This window comes from Bubalus kerabau, chromosome 11 (assembly GCF_029407905.1).
Source record: "Bubalus kerabau isolate K-KA32 ecotype Philippines breed swamp buffalo chromosome 11, PCC_UOA_SB_1v2, whole genome shotgun sequence".
In the NCBI taxonomy this organism is placed as follows: domain Eukaryota; kingdom Metazoa; phylum Chordata; class Mammalia; order Artiodactyla; family Bovidae; genus Bubalus; species Bubalus kerabau.
Window position 1 is genome coordinate 66,590,073 of NC_073634.1, and position 14,947 is coordinate 66,605,019.

The following is a 14,947-nucleotide window of genomic DNA, read 5'->3' on the forward strand; positions in this document are numbered from 1 at the left end:
CCGCATGCTGCAACTAAGAGTTTGAATGCCGCAACTAAAGATTCCACTTGCAACTGAGACCTGGCGCAGTCAAATATATAAACAAAAATATTAAAAAAAATAAATCCACCTCAACAGTCTCACCTACAGTAATAAAAACTTAGTTTCCGGATGAAGATTTCAAGAATAATTTTTAATGCAAAGTAAAAAAAAAAAGTATAAATTCACATACAGATGTCAGAATCTGCAAGCAGCCTAGACAGGGCTGTCCCTCGTCCCTGCAGTGCCAGGATCTCCAACATGGTCTTGGCATTTGGTCAAACCTCCTTCTCAGGCAGTCTCCCTTTTAAAATTTAACTTAATTTTCAACTTTTTTATTTTGTATTGGGGTAGAGCCGATTAAACAATGTTGTGACCGTTTCAGGTAAACAGCAAAGGGGCTCAGCCACACATATACATACATGTATCTGTTCTCCCCCAACCTCCCCTCCCATCCAGTGCTCGGGCAGTCTCCCTTTTATCTCTATTTGCACTTACCATCTTGGTTCTTGACCTCAATAGATGAAAATGGTTCTCAAATCATATCAAAAGGGGACCTAGCTTTTTGCTCCTAAGGATGAGAATTTCATAGATGAGAAGGTAGGGAAAAGATGTCAGGCACTGAATCTACAGTAAAAATCAGAAGGAGCTATGGCCCATACCTTTCGCTGGGGGAGTGGGTCTCAGGGCAGTGCACCTGGCTGGCTGGCATCTGGAAGGGGTCCAGAGGCTGCCTGCTCTGGCTGCCTTCACTGTGGAATGCCTATCCGCTGAAGTTCCCGACTACTGCAACTGCTAACCCGAAGTGTTCGTTCTCTCTCAGGGTTTTCCATTTTTATGTTATAATCATCAACATCAGCTGTAGCAGATAGCCTTTTTTCAACTGCTTGCGCTCCATGTACCAGGCACTGTGCTGAACACGCAACCCAGGTTATCTCACTTAATCCTCTGAGGAATGACTCAGCTCTGGGCCCAGGCAAGACTCACCCAACACAGCAGGCTCTACAAAGCCAGCCACACGGAGGGAGACTGAGTCTCCCTGCCCTCCTTCCCCAGCATTTCTAGGGTAACCCCATGGCATGCAAGCCACCCAGCAGCAGGCTCTACAAGCCCCACAGAGGGAGACTGAGTCTCCCTGCCCTCCTTCCCCAGCATTTCTAGGGTAACCCCATGGCATGCAAGCCACCCAGCAGCAGGCTCTACAAGCCCCACAGAGGGAGACTGAGTCTCCCTGCCCTCCTTCCCCAGCATTTCTAGGGTACCCCAGCGACGTGCAAGCCACCCAACAGCAGGCTCTACAAGCCACACGGAGGGAGACTGGGTCTCCCTGCCCTCCTTCCCCAGCGTTCCTAGGGTACCCCAGCGGCGTGCAAGCAGGTAAGCTGATTTGGTCAGTTGCCAAAGTGCTGACACGGTATCATTTAATCGTTACTTTAATTACGTGCCTTCAAACAGCACTCTCACATGATGACCTGTCAAATGGCACTTTACCTGTGCACTGGACTGGGCCACACAGGCATAAGCTAAGCAAAGTTAACTGGCCTGAAGGAACTTGTAAAACTAAATTACAACAGGGGACAAAAGTTAGGGATGGAGTGTCGGCCTAAACAGCTCACTTCCTTGTCTTAATTGGCTTCCATCTTGGTGTTAATTGACTTTGGAGTTAAGAGCCTTTCATACAAATCGAGGGAAGCTGACCTTTGGAGCGCTGGTGACTTGTTGAGTAAATATGTCTTTATGGACTTCATAAAATGCAGATAGTGTAAACACACACTCAGGAACTATTAAAAGCACTGGGTGGCTGGAGTAAGGCACAAAGGTGGCCTTTAAGATTCCTGAGTACTCCGTAGTTGGATGTTTCAGAAAACGAACATCCAGGATATAGTTACAATTTAGGGAATAGATCTCAAACTTTGGCTTGCAGGCAGAGGATTCACTTGGGGAGCTTTTCAAAAATACAGATTCTCCAGGCCACATGCCCAGAGAGGCTGATCCAGGAGGTCTGGATAGCCTGCTGACATCTGTATTCTAACAAGCTCTCCAGACTACCAACTCTGAGTAGATGGCCCAGGACCAGCTTTGAAAAACTACGATTTCAGTGCTATAAGCAGTTCACTCACCTTCTCACCTGTTCTTCCTTATTCCCACTAAAGAATACAAGCTGGGGAACACAGAAGACCAGAGTCCTTCATTCAGGAGCGGAGGGATCTTCTGAAGCAGGAGGGAACTCCCTTTCCCCCCCTGCCCATTATCCAAGAGCAATAACTGACCCCAGCAAGTTCTCAGGCTGGCAACAGGAGAGCCTTCTTTATGTCTCTGAATGGGAAAGAGATCAGCTCCCCCAGAACAGCTGAGACCCATCCACAAAGTCAAGGGTGCACATTCAGCACAGGGAGCCACATTTTCCACACATATAGCCCGTTATCTCTACACTGACCACAGCCCCCATGTCAGGGAGATGTCAACATGCACAGCATCCACGAGCCTGAAGCAGCTGGAGAAACACCTCCAGTTCTGGATCCCTGTTTTATAAGACACACGGCTGGACATGAACACTGATAAGGAGACTGGGACGGTGTCTGGGCAGCAGAAGCTCTCCTCATGTATCAGCGGGGAGATAGAACAGCAGAGAGCTGGCTGTCATGGCCACAGAGGACAGTAGTTCCATAGACAAGCTGCTGACGATCAGGGCCACATATCCATGTCACCTGGCACGAGGGCCCCTTATCTTGGAATTATCTGGGCAGAGGGAGAAGAGCCATCTGGGGCAGCAGAACAGCACCTACTTACCAGCCCTGCATTAGTAAGATCTCCACAGACCCTGCGTTTCCATCCCTGGGGTGGGGTGCTCTCACATGAGCAAATATGCCCTCAATCATGAGTAACCCTTTCCCCAAAGCTTATCAAAGTGGTTCATGACAGCATTTGCTTTTTTCCTACTCAACATGGAGAGTGCCAAATTAAGTGTCAAACGTGGTGACACGTTTGACAAGGCCAGAAAGTGTCAAATCTACAAACAGTTCATAAAGGACTATAGATTTCCAACAACCAAAGTGATGAACCGCAGGTAAAACAGACTTGGTATTTTTATTGCAAAATTCACGAAAGCTGTAGAAGAAGTTGCTAATATTCCCACTCGAGGTGTATGCCATTTCAGAGCCTCTATGGACCCAGTTTCCACCCATGGGCCACTAGCAAAACGACTTAAAGAGGAAAACAGCACGTCTCACATAAACAAGAGCCTAACACGTTGAAAGGGAGAGTTGTTTTTCTCACGGGCATGGCCTCAGCACACACTCGTTCTCATGCGTTTGCTTAAATTAAGTGATTATGAATTTCGCCTGCCAGGTTTTGACTCCTCCTTTCCAAACAGAGGAAAGGCAGACGGGCTGACACGCCTCTTTGGTTCTTTACACTTTTTTTTTGTGCTGTTGTTCCATATGGTTGTCACCACTGAGGCTCTGGACATGAAGTGCTCGCCCATGGGTGCTTCCCTGGTTATTATTGTGCCAGCCTCCCGGTGATCCTGATCTCCTGCCTGGGAGGGGCTCATCACCCACAGCACTCGCACCCAAGGCCAGCTCCGCTGTAAGCTCTCCTGCAAGGCCGTCTGGACCTTGAAAGCTTTCTGGGAGGTTCCAATCCTTTCTCAAGACTCATTAGGTTAGGCAGAAATACACTCACTCACTGCAAGAACCTTTAGGCGATACACAAACTTTAGCACCATTGGCCTCATCTCAAAGTCTATCTTGCCTCCAACGTCTTGAGTCTTGAGCGGAGCTGTTTTTTGCGGTGGGGGGAGGTAGAAGAGGGGAGCCTAGGAGACTAGGCACAGATTGACAGGAACTGGAAACCTACAGGTAAGGATGTGAAATTGATTTGATTTCACAACTCCGGCTCACGCAGATGTGCTCAGACGGCCATTTTTTCCAGAAAGAAGTCTTTGAGATTTCTTATGACGTCATTAGTTGACTTGGTCTCATTTAAAATAAATAAATAACCTGTTTTAGTGGTAGCAAAATATGCACATTGTAAAATTTACCATTGGACCCATCTTTAAGTGTATGGTTCAGTGACATTAAGTACATATGTTCACACTGTTGTGCAAGACTCTCCCGTTTTTAAGAGCGCCCTTCACACTTTCTCCTAAGATATTAAAACACTTTTGCAACCTCTCCCACATTTACATCCTGTGCCACATTTTCAGATGACAAGCTACAATCTTAATACCTGGCATCAGTTTTGTTAGCAACATCTGTCTTAACTCAATGTATTTTTCAGTTCTAGGTAAAGCATATGATTCTATATCTGTTTTCCTTTAAATTCAAACAGATGCCGGTCTTATAAAGATAAAAGGTTTGTCAAAAATCAAATTCAAGAACAATTCTTGTTTCCTGTAAAATAACTGGCCCCATTCTACCCACCCCCTAAAAGACAAAATAAAAAAACACTCCTGTATTTACTACTTAATTAAAATAGCTAAATTCATATCCTAAAGGCATCTGTATTACATCACTAAGGAAAACTTCTGAAAAAAATTATTAGGGCTTTTAAAGTTTCAGTCAAACTTTTTAAAAAGTTAATAAAAAACAGTTGTAATTTTGGACAGCTGTAGGTGATTTTTTGGTGTGTTTTAGAGTGTTCTTCATTAAAAAAAAAAAAAGCCTCTTGAATCAACAATTAGAATTTATTTTGCATTGTCTCTTATGGTTTCACTTTACATGTAACATCCATCAATTTGGTATCTTCCTCCCTAAGAGATGATTTACTAACGTGAATGAGATGGAATCATGAAGAAAGAGTGGGAAGGAAAACAGCAATGGTCCCCTCCCCTGATAAGGATGTGTGTGACCTGAATTCCCTTCTGTATGACAGATGACTCAGGTAAATGACTCAGGGGCAGTGATACGGGAACATTTTTTTTTAGCTACAACTGACATTTAACATTATATTAGTTTCAGGTGTACAACATGATTTGCTATTTGTATATACCTAAAAAATGATCACCACAATAAAGTCTGGTTAACACCCATCACCCAGGGGGATCTTTCAAAAGAGGAAGGCTTGGGTGGTGCCATCTTTATTGGTCATAGCCCTCTAGGCTTGGTGGGTGTTCCCTTCTTCCAAATCTTGATTAGTCTAAGACACAGTATAATCTAGATTTTTTTGAAATACTGACACAGGGTGTGAGGGTGAAATTCTAATTCAGTTGGTCTAGGGAAGAGAAAGGTGAAAGTGGAAAGACAGACAGATGTTGTGTCCTAGAAAGCATGCCAAACCAACCTGGATATGTTCCTCCTGCGGCCTCTTGTTAAAACTGATAAACTGCCCTTGTTAGGACAGTCTGGGGAGGAGTTCTGGTTCAGGCTGCGGGCATGGGTGGATTGGACCACAGTGGTCTCTTCTCCTGGTCACTGCTGCACTGCTCCATGTGGAACAAGAGGATTGTGGAAGGAGGATCTGTGGGCAAATCATTTATAAGCAAACCGCCCTGATGGTTTGGATGATCCAAAAGCAATGTGATGTGGAACCTGAAACCCCACAAAGCAATCTTTAGGCTCACAAGGGATCCTTTACTCTATGAATAAGAAGGATGCCCAGCTGATGGAGACTAAAGGGGGAGCATGTAAAATACCAAGAGAAGGAAATTTTTTAAGTACACGTTATCCATCTGACACAAGCAGTATGAATCTTGTTATCCAAGAGGAGCCCTGACTGAGAACTATAGTTCCAAAGCAGGACTGGGAAATGGATCATCTCATCATGGCAAGGTGGCACATGCTTCCCAGCATGTGTGTTTGACTGTGGGCTCTTGGGGAGAGCGTGTCTTGCTTTGGAGATTTTTATTCTTCCTCAAGCCTAGGTTTCTACACGGTTATAACACTTAGTGGCTATCTCATTTGGTAAAGAGAAAAATCCCAATTTTATCAGAGTTAACTTGTGGGGCAGCGGCCTTACAAAAATTAAAATAAACATGCTACCATAAAAAATACTCATTATATGACTAGCTCGTCAACTCTTCCCTCCCTCTTTGCTGTAACAGGCACCTGTTGGCTTAGAAATGTTCGGAGTTCTCACCCTAGTGTGCCAAAACTGGCACCCTTCCCATGCTGGTATCTACCAATCCCCCACCCCCACCCCTGAGACCTGCATATCAAATATTATTTCCTGCTGTCTATGACCACATCGCCTTGGCAGTTAACCTCAAAAGCAAACACATGGGGAGGAGAGAAGTCCCTGGAGCTGGGGAGGAAGGACAAGCCTCAGGGAAGTTTCAAACATTTTTGCTAGTGCCCAGGTGCAAAAACCTTGGTCACGTGTATTTCAACGTCTCATCAAAGGCCTCATCTTTTCTTCCCCAGGATGGAGAGCTGAATGAAACACTCCTCTGCCTCCACTCCCTACCCTCCTGTTCTTGAAACACACATATGGGACCCCCCTACCACCCGAAGGTGAACCACACAGGAACAGTGTCTGGCAGCTCACCTATTCTCCACGTGTTCAGGGGCTGACCGAGGCTGGCACTCTGTTCAATGTTGATGGCTCCTCGGCAACACGGGCTACGTTTATTTAAATTGAACAAGTTATAATCATCTTTTTCTGGTGTCCAGGGAGTTCAACGGTTCAGGGTAACAACTGTCATGAATGTCTGACACAACACCCAAAACAGGACTGGAGCCAAGGGCAGATGACATCTGCTTGCCTACATATCCCAAGGAACCAACTAGCTGTGTGACCCTGGGTTCATCGCTCGACTTCTCTGGATTGCAAGAAGGGAGATGGCATTTTCCTAAGCTGCTCTCCAGCTCTACATTTTATGGTCAAGTCGCAACCATTTTACTTTACTGAGAAAGGGCGATGTAGTCTCCACTTCACAAGGGCAATTTCAACTGAGCAGTGCTGTGTTCCTGCAGGAGAAACAATACTAAAAAAAAAAAAAAAAGTTTAAATTTAAACTATACTAAAAAAAAATAGTAAAAATACAAGAAGTAGTAAAAAAACAACAACAACAAAAAGAAAAACCCCAAACCCTCACTTGATTTCTTACTAGCCTGAAAGTTTGATCTACAAAGTAGGTTGGTTAACTTTGCTTTGAATTTCACAGCTTCCCTATCTTCCAATAAACATAACAACCTCTTCAGAACAAAGATTCCTAGAGCAGTGCCTGCTTCGGTTCATTACAGCCAGAAGGAAAGCCCTGCCCAGATCCGGTGGGGTAAGAACTCTTAGGGGCCTCTCTGACTCCAGCCTAGCCTAGCCCGTAGCCTCCAACTAATTGGAATTTACCGACAGTACATCACTTTATCATTTCTTTGATTCAGAACTTTAAACAGCACCATTCCACCTAAAGCACGAAAGCTCAAAGATGGATTTTGATAGCCTGGCATGCAATAAGCCTAAAATTTAGCCTCACCTACCCGGACCAGCTCTTTCTCAGAGTTCCCCCGGCATATACCCAGGGGTGGGATTTCCTTGTCTGTGAAAGAAACCTTTGGACGCCGGATGCCTCCTCTCCAACCTGCCTGACCTGCCCCCTCCCCAACTATCCCCACCACCATCCTTATCTGAGTCCGCTAAAATTCGAGTCACCTGGATGAAAGTGAACTTTCCCCTTGGCTAGTGCAGCAAGAGGTACTTTAACTTCTTTGCATTTGTCTCTATTTTTAAAAAGAATATTATACTTACAAAAGTTTTCTTAAAAGAGGGACTCTGGGGCTTCCCTGGTGGCTCAGTGGTAGAGAATCCACTGAATGTGCCACAACTACTGAACCTGTGCTCTAGAGCCCAGGAGCTGCAACTACCGAGCCCCTGCGCCCTGGATCCCGTGTTCCACAACAAGAGACGCCGCCACAAGAACCCCACGCACCACATCTAGAGAGTAGCCCCCGACTGCCACAACTAGAGGAAAGCAGTGACGAAGACCCAGCACAGCCAAAAATAAATAAATACAATTAGTTTTTTTTAAAAAAGAACTCTCCTTACCATACTGGAACTACAAGAGTTCTTCAGTATTATTACTATTCAATCCCTTTATTTTAGAGACGAGAAAGCCACGTCCGGAGAGACCACCTGACATCTTGGGCACATTGGTGGCAAAGAAGTGAAGGGGACCGAAGTTTCCCAACTCCCAGAACTTGCTGCACAAAGCAAACTGCTCCCCATCTGCTCTGCTACTTGGTATCCATTCAAAAGCTTCTCCTGTTGGGTGTATCCTTTTTCCCCACAATAGAGAGTCCTGTGCTGCACAATGCAGGTGTTCGATAAATGCAAGAGGAGAAAGTGGGGAAAGCTGGAAGACAGAAGACAAGCTCCCCCAGGCCCTCCTCCTTATGAGAAGACCCAACTTTGTACCAAGTCTCTGTGGGGGAAGGTCCTGACTCATTTTCAACTCCCCCCACCCACCTCCAACTAACGCCCTCTGCTTTCCTTCAGACCTTCCACCCAATCCTCAATCGCCCGGAGTATAAACACACCCTCTGCATATGCATCCCACGTGAATGTCCATGGAATTCTCCAGGCCAGAATACTGGAGTGGGTAGTCTTTTTCTTCTCCAGGGGATCTTCCCAACCCAGGGATCGAACCGAGGTCTCCTGCTTGGCAGGCAGATTCTTTACCACTGAGCCACCTGGGAAGCCCCCTGAATGACCACACTCATGTCCTTACATACAGAATGAGGGTCACAGCAATGATTCCCAATTAAGTGTAAGTATGCAAGGGCAGAAAAACTAAGGGACCAGCCCTCTTGCCCCAGAGATTATAGCCGTATTTTTTAACAACTGTGAGTTGAGAAAAATATGACAAACATCCACCATGAATTCAGTAGTATTTTATTGAGGTTCTATTTTATTTTATAAATGCAACGGCATACATTGAAAGAGTAATACATGTAAGTGGGTGATGCTATATACATATTTGCTTCACAAACAACACTTGAAATGCTTATGGGTCCCCAGCCACTTGGGAAACTGCTGGGTAGAGGCACTGGTTCAAGACTTCAGAGGTGGATGCCTAAATGCTGGGCGTGCATGTTACTCACTCAGTCATGTCCAACTCTTTTTGGTCCCATGGGCTGTAGACTGCCAGGCTCCTCTGTCCATAGGATTCTCCAGGCAAGAATACTATAGTGGGTTGCCACTCCCTTCTCCAGGGGATCTTCCTGACCCAGGGATCGAACCCAGATCTCCTGCACAGCAGGCAGATTATTTACCATCTGAGCCACCAGGGAAGCCCCTAAATGCTGGGGAAGGACCTTAAGTCTCTTATCACCTTCCTCTGAAATCTACCAATGGGCCAATGAAGATACCACCAGAAAGGGTCCATAGTCAGCTCACTTCAGATTTCTCATTCCATCTACCTTCTTGTTGTATTTACTACTATCACAGGCGGTGGTATTTCCAGCACTTCTTTTTTGGGGGAGAAGGGTCTTATTCTAGTCCTCCGGTCTATTCTTGGCTTTCCTGGCAATGCTGCCTCAGGTAGAAAGCCACTTTCAGTTTCTCCCCAGGAATTATCTCTAAAGAGTAAGTGCTGACAAGTGATGGATAATTTGCATTTTAACCCTATTCAAATTTGGGTAAATGGTTTAATATGCATGCTAATATTCTATCATTATTCCAATTAAGGAAACTATTATGTTAAAGTGTTTAATCAGGAGAATTAGGGAGAACTCCAGACACCTAAAATTAACCTCTAATAGTCTTGACATTCATTTTATTTAAGTGCAATTTGCTAAGCTATAAGCAACTCGCTGCCTAAGACTTCTGTTTAGGCACGTGGGGATTCCTGATAAGACCTAAGAGCAATTCATTTCCTAACTAGATTGCAGTCTAAAAGAATAAACTAAAAGGGCTGCAATTTAAATACAATCAAGTCCCCAAGCAGTCACATTCCAGAAGACTTAAACATCATCATCTTGATCCCCAGGAACAACAATGCTATTCGCATCAGAAACAACACAACCGCTTCCTCTTTCTCTGACCTTCTCGGTTTAATTACTTCCTGTGATTTCTTCTAGGGCTGAGTGTGCTTGCTCCCAGGGTGGCTGGCTTTCCATAGGAGACCCATTTGTCTGGAAGGTGCAGAATGCCAGCTGACAGACATTATACACAAAGTGCTGGGACTTCCTATTTCTCTTTCAGTGATGGATTTCTTGGGCTGTTTGGCATTCACCAAGAACTTTTTTTTTTAAGTCGTAAGAAAAGAAAAAATTCTTCCAGCACCTTACCATCTAAAGATCAAGCTACACCTCAAAGCTGAAAGTCCTGCCAACAATGGGTAAAGGCAGGCCCTTGATAATATCTCTCTGTGTGGAAACACCACCTTCTTGACCAATGAGCTTCTTCAGCAAGTTCCAAATGCCAAGTATGTGAGGTTGCCTCTGAAGACACAAACCTGGCAGCTGGGAGCTCACCGTCATCACAAAGACAGGCTCTTGCTACTCAAACAGGGGTCCTTGGATCTGCGCCAGCAGCATCGGGAAGTTGGTTAAAATGGCAGCATCTCAGGCCTTCCTAAACCAGAATCCTCATTTTATAAGATTCCCATGCACATTCAAGTTTAATCCTCTTCTCAAAATAGCTAGGCTAAAACCAGGTCTTAATGAACAGCAAGCTTCGTTAACTATTTTGCTCACACACACTCCATCAAGGGCAAGGTGGCTGGTTGTCTTTCCAAAAGCAGTCTCTGTAGAACTGCTCTTTGTATCAGTACAGAAAATGCCATCTCTGTGGGTACTGGTTCTCTGCTCCACAGAGCTGAACAGGAGAGCGAGGAAAAAATGTCACCTCGCTGTCCTGAGGCATTTATGGGATTCTGTTCATGCATGCTAAGTCACTTCAGCTGTGACCAACTCTATGCAACCCTGTGGACTGTAGCCCATCAGGCTCCTCTGTCCAGGGAGCTTTCCAGGCAAGAATACTAGAGTGAGTTGCCATTTCCTACTTCAGGGGATCTTCCCGACCCATAGATCGAACCTGGGTCTCCTGTAACACAGGTGGATTCTTTACCGTTTGAGCCACTAAGGAAGCCCTTTACAGAGTTCTATTTCATTTGCTCAATGGTAATATAAGTCAAACTGTACATGCAACAGATTCTTTGCAAAAACTGAGGATCTATGCAGTTGTTCATAAATAGTTGTTCTACAGACACAAGATGTGAAGTCAAAGGACCTGGGTAAAAATAACAAATCCTGCTCTGTGACCTCAGACAAGATACTTAACCTGGCTGAATCTTTGCTTCGCCTGCAGCTGTGGACACTGTTGATTCATGGACAAAATCCATCCACATGTGAGTGCATGAGTGTACGTGTATGAACACACAACACACACTCACCCTAAAAATTACTCAAGAACTTGTTAGGGAATCTGGGAAGGGTGTGGAGCTCCTCTAAAGCTTTGAACAAGGAGTTCCCTGTACCCCAAATCTGGGAATCCCAACGCCTGCAGCTTGAGGGGTAACTCTGCAGAGGACGAAGAGGGCAAACACCTCTGGTGGCCAATCAGTCCATCATCCAGATAACTCTGGTGTCACGCCCTTAAGGCATAAGGAAGTGCCTAGCACCCTAGAATGTAAGCTCCCCGAGGGCAAAGGCTCCCTCTGAGCCACAGCTGGGGTCCTGTCTGGCAGGAAGGTGGCTGGAACACTGTGTGAAGTAAGTGAAGGGCACTCTGCAGCCAGTCACTCCCTCTCCTCCAGTCTCACCCTAACTACTATTTATTTTATCCAATAAATAATTTATACATGGCTTTTCAATTAGTGACCAAGTATTTTCTAAAGTGAAGTTCCTTAGATTCAGAGAATACTACATTTCCAATGGACACCTGTCATCTGATATCCACTACTTTTCCTTAGGATAAAAAGACATGTAAGAACAGAACTGGTTCACAAACAGCAGACTCCTAATCTGAAATCTGTGCATGCGTGCTCAGTCATGTATGACTCTTTGCGACCCCATGGCTCCTCTGTTCATGGAATTTTCCAGGCAAGAATAGTGCATCGGGTTGCCTTTCCTCCTCTAGAGGATCTTCCCAACCCAGGGATCGAACCTGCGAGACTCCTGTGTGTCCACCATTGGCAGGCAGATTCTTTACCACTGTGCCACCTGGGAAGCCTGAAACTTGTTGACCCACAGTCTAACAAGAAGACAAGCATTAGCCTTCGGGGCCAGAAGTAGCGTTAGGCCAGGGCACACCATCCAGGCACAGCAGACCTGTTTCAGAATTTTGAGCCCAAGAAAAATCCCAGATTTTGATTTAACCTATTAAACAAAGGAGAGACATTTAATTACTCTGTTTAAGACTATATTTACACTTATTCAGCTTTAAAAGTTCTACAAAAAAATGAGTAAACTTATTGGGATGTAGATGATTAAATCTCTGGCCGAGCATCCACTATATTCCCTGGATGGAAATATAAACACAAACACCAATATGGCACACAAATAGACAAAACAAGCCATATGCCAGCTTACTCCTAAGAGAACTCTCAGCCTCATCCATTCCCCCCACAAGCCTACTGATGCGTTGTTTTAGAAAGAATTTGAACGCTGTTGATAATATGAGTTCTAGACCAGACAGGGGTGGCAAGAGAGCGAAGGATGCTATTACATAGGTAAGTAAACTGACAGTAAGCATCAGAAGAGGAAAGAAGTAGAGAATGACCCCAAAGCTCACGTTTCCTGCACCACCATAATGGCAGCCTGCCCCTCTGAGTAGTTTTTAAAAACAAACAACTTCAAGTCTTTCTGGATGTACATACAATATGAATAATCATTTAATTTTTTATATAAGGTAAAACTTTTTCAATTAATGAACATTTAATCAATCAATGAATGTTTGCAGAAAGCCTACTATGGGGCTTAGCACTCTGCCTGAAGATGGGTGTACAGGTCAATAAGCTATTATTCCCACACCTGGAAGGGCAGATGGGCCAAGCTTCTGGGTGCATTCTCAGGGTGGGATGCAAATACAAAATAAACAGTGTTTATCTGAAAAATCAATACTGGAGGCCAGAGCCAAAGCAATGAGAAAAAAAAGTAAGAGGAATAAACAGTGAAAATGAAAGACAAGGATGAACCAGGAAGGACAATTTTAACAACTCACCCTGATAATTAAGTTTTAAGCACTTATGAATGGACCACAGGAAATATATCTAAGATTGGAACCGCAATTTGAAAAATCGTTATTTTTACAAAGAGGAGGAGCCAAACCCATACATTTTGAAGGTGCTCATATTGTTTTATCTCTTCAATCACAACTGCTAAATGCCAGGATGAAGTAAAAATTTGTTTCTTCACCTGTATGCTCCTGTGTGTGCTTACCTGCTCAGTCGTGTCCAACTCTTTGCGACCCTGTGGATTATAGCCTGCCAGACTTTACTGTTCATGGGATTCTCTGGGCAAGAATACTGGAGTGGGGTAGCCATTCCTTTCTCCAGGGAATCTTCCCAACCTAGGGATCAAACGCAGGTCTCCTGCATTGCAGGTGGATTCTTAATTGTCTGCATGCTCTTGGGGCAATCAACATAGAAATTCTGTTTTAAAATAAATATTCAGCTGTCCTTTGAAAGTAGCATAAATAACATAAGCAGGATTTGCTATCATGTGTATTACCTGAGAAATGAGTAATTACAAAACAGTTGGTCCTTAATTTAGCCAAGACCTATGCCAGTTAATATCAAGCATTTTACTAAGATCCTGGCCTGACTTCCTTCCCGACAGGGACCCCATCAAGCTGCGGTAACCGTCGTGCATGCCTACCATGGCAGGCACGCAGAAAACACATTTTGCTTCACAGAGCATGCTGCCCACCAGTGCAAAATATTCCTTCTACTCCAGTGACTAAAAGCCCTTAGACAATGCCTTAAAAAATACTGATCAAAAAGAAACATTTACAATAGTTAACAAGTTTATCAATATGACTGGGTCTTTTAAAAAAAAAAGCAGCCCAATTTACTTAAGAGAAAATAAGCCAAAACAAACAGCCAAATGCAAAAACTTCCTGCTCCGCCTCTATTATCATCTTGTTCAAGTTTCTGAGGATTTTGCTGTTAGACTGTATATTTGTGTTCCACCCCGTAACATAGAACTCCGCCAACAGTGGCGCTCATCGGCACAGCTGTCTCCAACTTCAAGTGTTAAGACTCCACGAGAACCCTGTAGCTATTGCAAATTGTTAATATTTTGATCTCGGCAGACACTATCCTGAAGAGGCAGAAAACCAGGCTTATTGAGTTTAGACCCTTCCACTTCCCAGTTCCCACAACAGTGATTGGAATCAAAACGCTTTTGACTTTTGCATCACAGATCACCAACACCAGATAGTTCTCAACCAGTTTCCACAAGACATGTCAAGGGCTACAGGTAAAACATGGGAGTTTCTCAGAAGGAGGCTTATACACACCCTAAGTTAACCAAATACAACAATTATAATTATTGCATTTGTCAACAGGGACAAAACAACATTTTAAAATAATCAGATTTGTTTTTTTTAACTTAATAGATCTTTATTAAAAGCAACCACAATGTGCCTGATGATATTAGGCCAACAAGTAGAAAACTAGGCAACAGAAGTAACCCTGAATCCCAAAAGGTCATATTTTGGGACAGATGTAGCTGTGTATAATAAACCCAACTCTAAATGGTGATAACTGTCATACAGTGTGGAGGGAAAGTGCTATAAAGAGTCCACAATTTTTCCTTAGGGAGTGAGGGAGGGGAAAGTCCAGGAGGACCTCAGAAGAGGAATGACTCAGGGCTAGTAGTAGGGGAATGAGCAGGATTTCACATGTTGGAAAGGAAAAGAACATTCTGGAATAAACAGCATGAGCGAGTGGACCATTCAGAAGAACAGTTTTAATACTGATACTGATCCACTTTTTATATATGTTATTGGTTAAAGGGATCAGAAAGCAGAGGGAATCAGGTACAGC

General features: G+C 44.2%; 1 protein-coding gene and 1 long non-coding RNA gene across 4 annotated transcripts in view; one reads left to right on the plus strand and one right to left on the minus strand.

Annotated features, from left to right (window-relative positions):
• Positions 1–14,947, minus strand: part of SPRED2 (sprouty related EVH1 domain containing 2) — a 124,280-nt gene that overhangs the window by 103,588 nt on the left and 5,745 nt on the right. The window contains exon 1 of one of the 3 annotated variants that reach the window (XM_055540483.1): positions 2,139–4,197. The exons of 1 other annotated variant lie outside the window; for it this stretch is intronic. Coding sequence is in view for 1 of the 2 variants with exons in the window: in XM_055540481.1 (XP_055396456.1) it covers positions 681–730 (50 nt within the window). In the remaining variant the exon portion in view is untranslated. Of the gene's footprint in view, positions 1–680; positions 2,117–2,138; positions 4,198–14,947 lie in introns of those variants that run through there. One more of the 3 variants, XM_055540481.1, reaches the window with a different exon arrangement.
• Positions 1,269–6,512, plus strand: LOC129623259 (uncharacterized). The gene is made up of 3 exons (XR_008700438.1): positions 1,269–1,395; positions 4,777–4,902; positions 6,381–6,512. It is a non-coding gene; the product is annotated as an uncharacterized LOC129623259 (long non-coding RNA).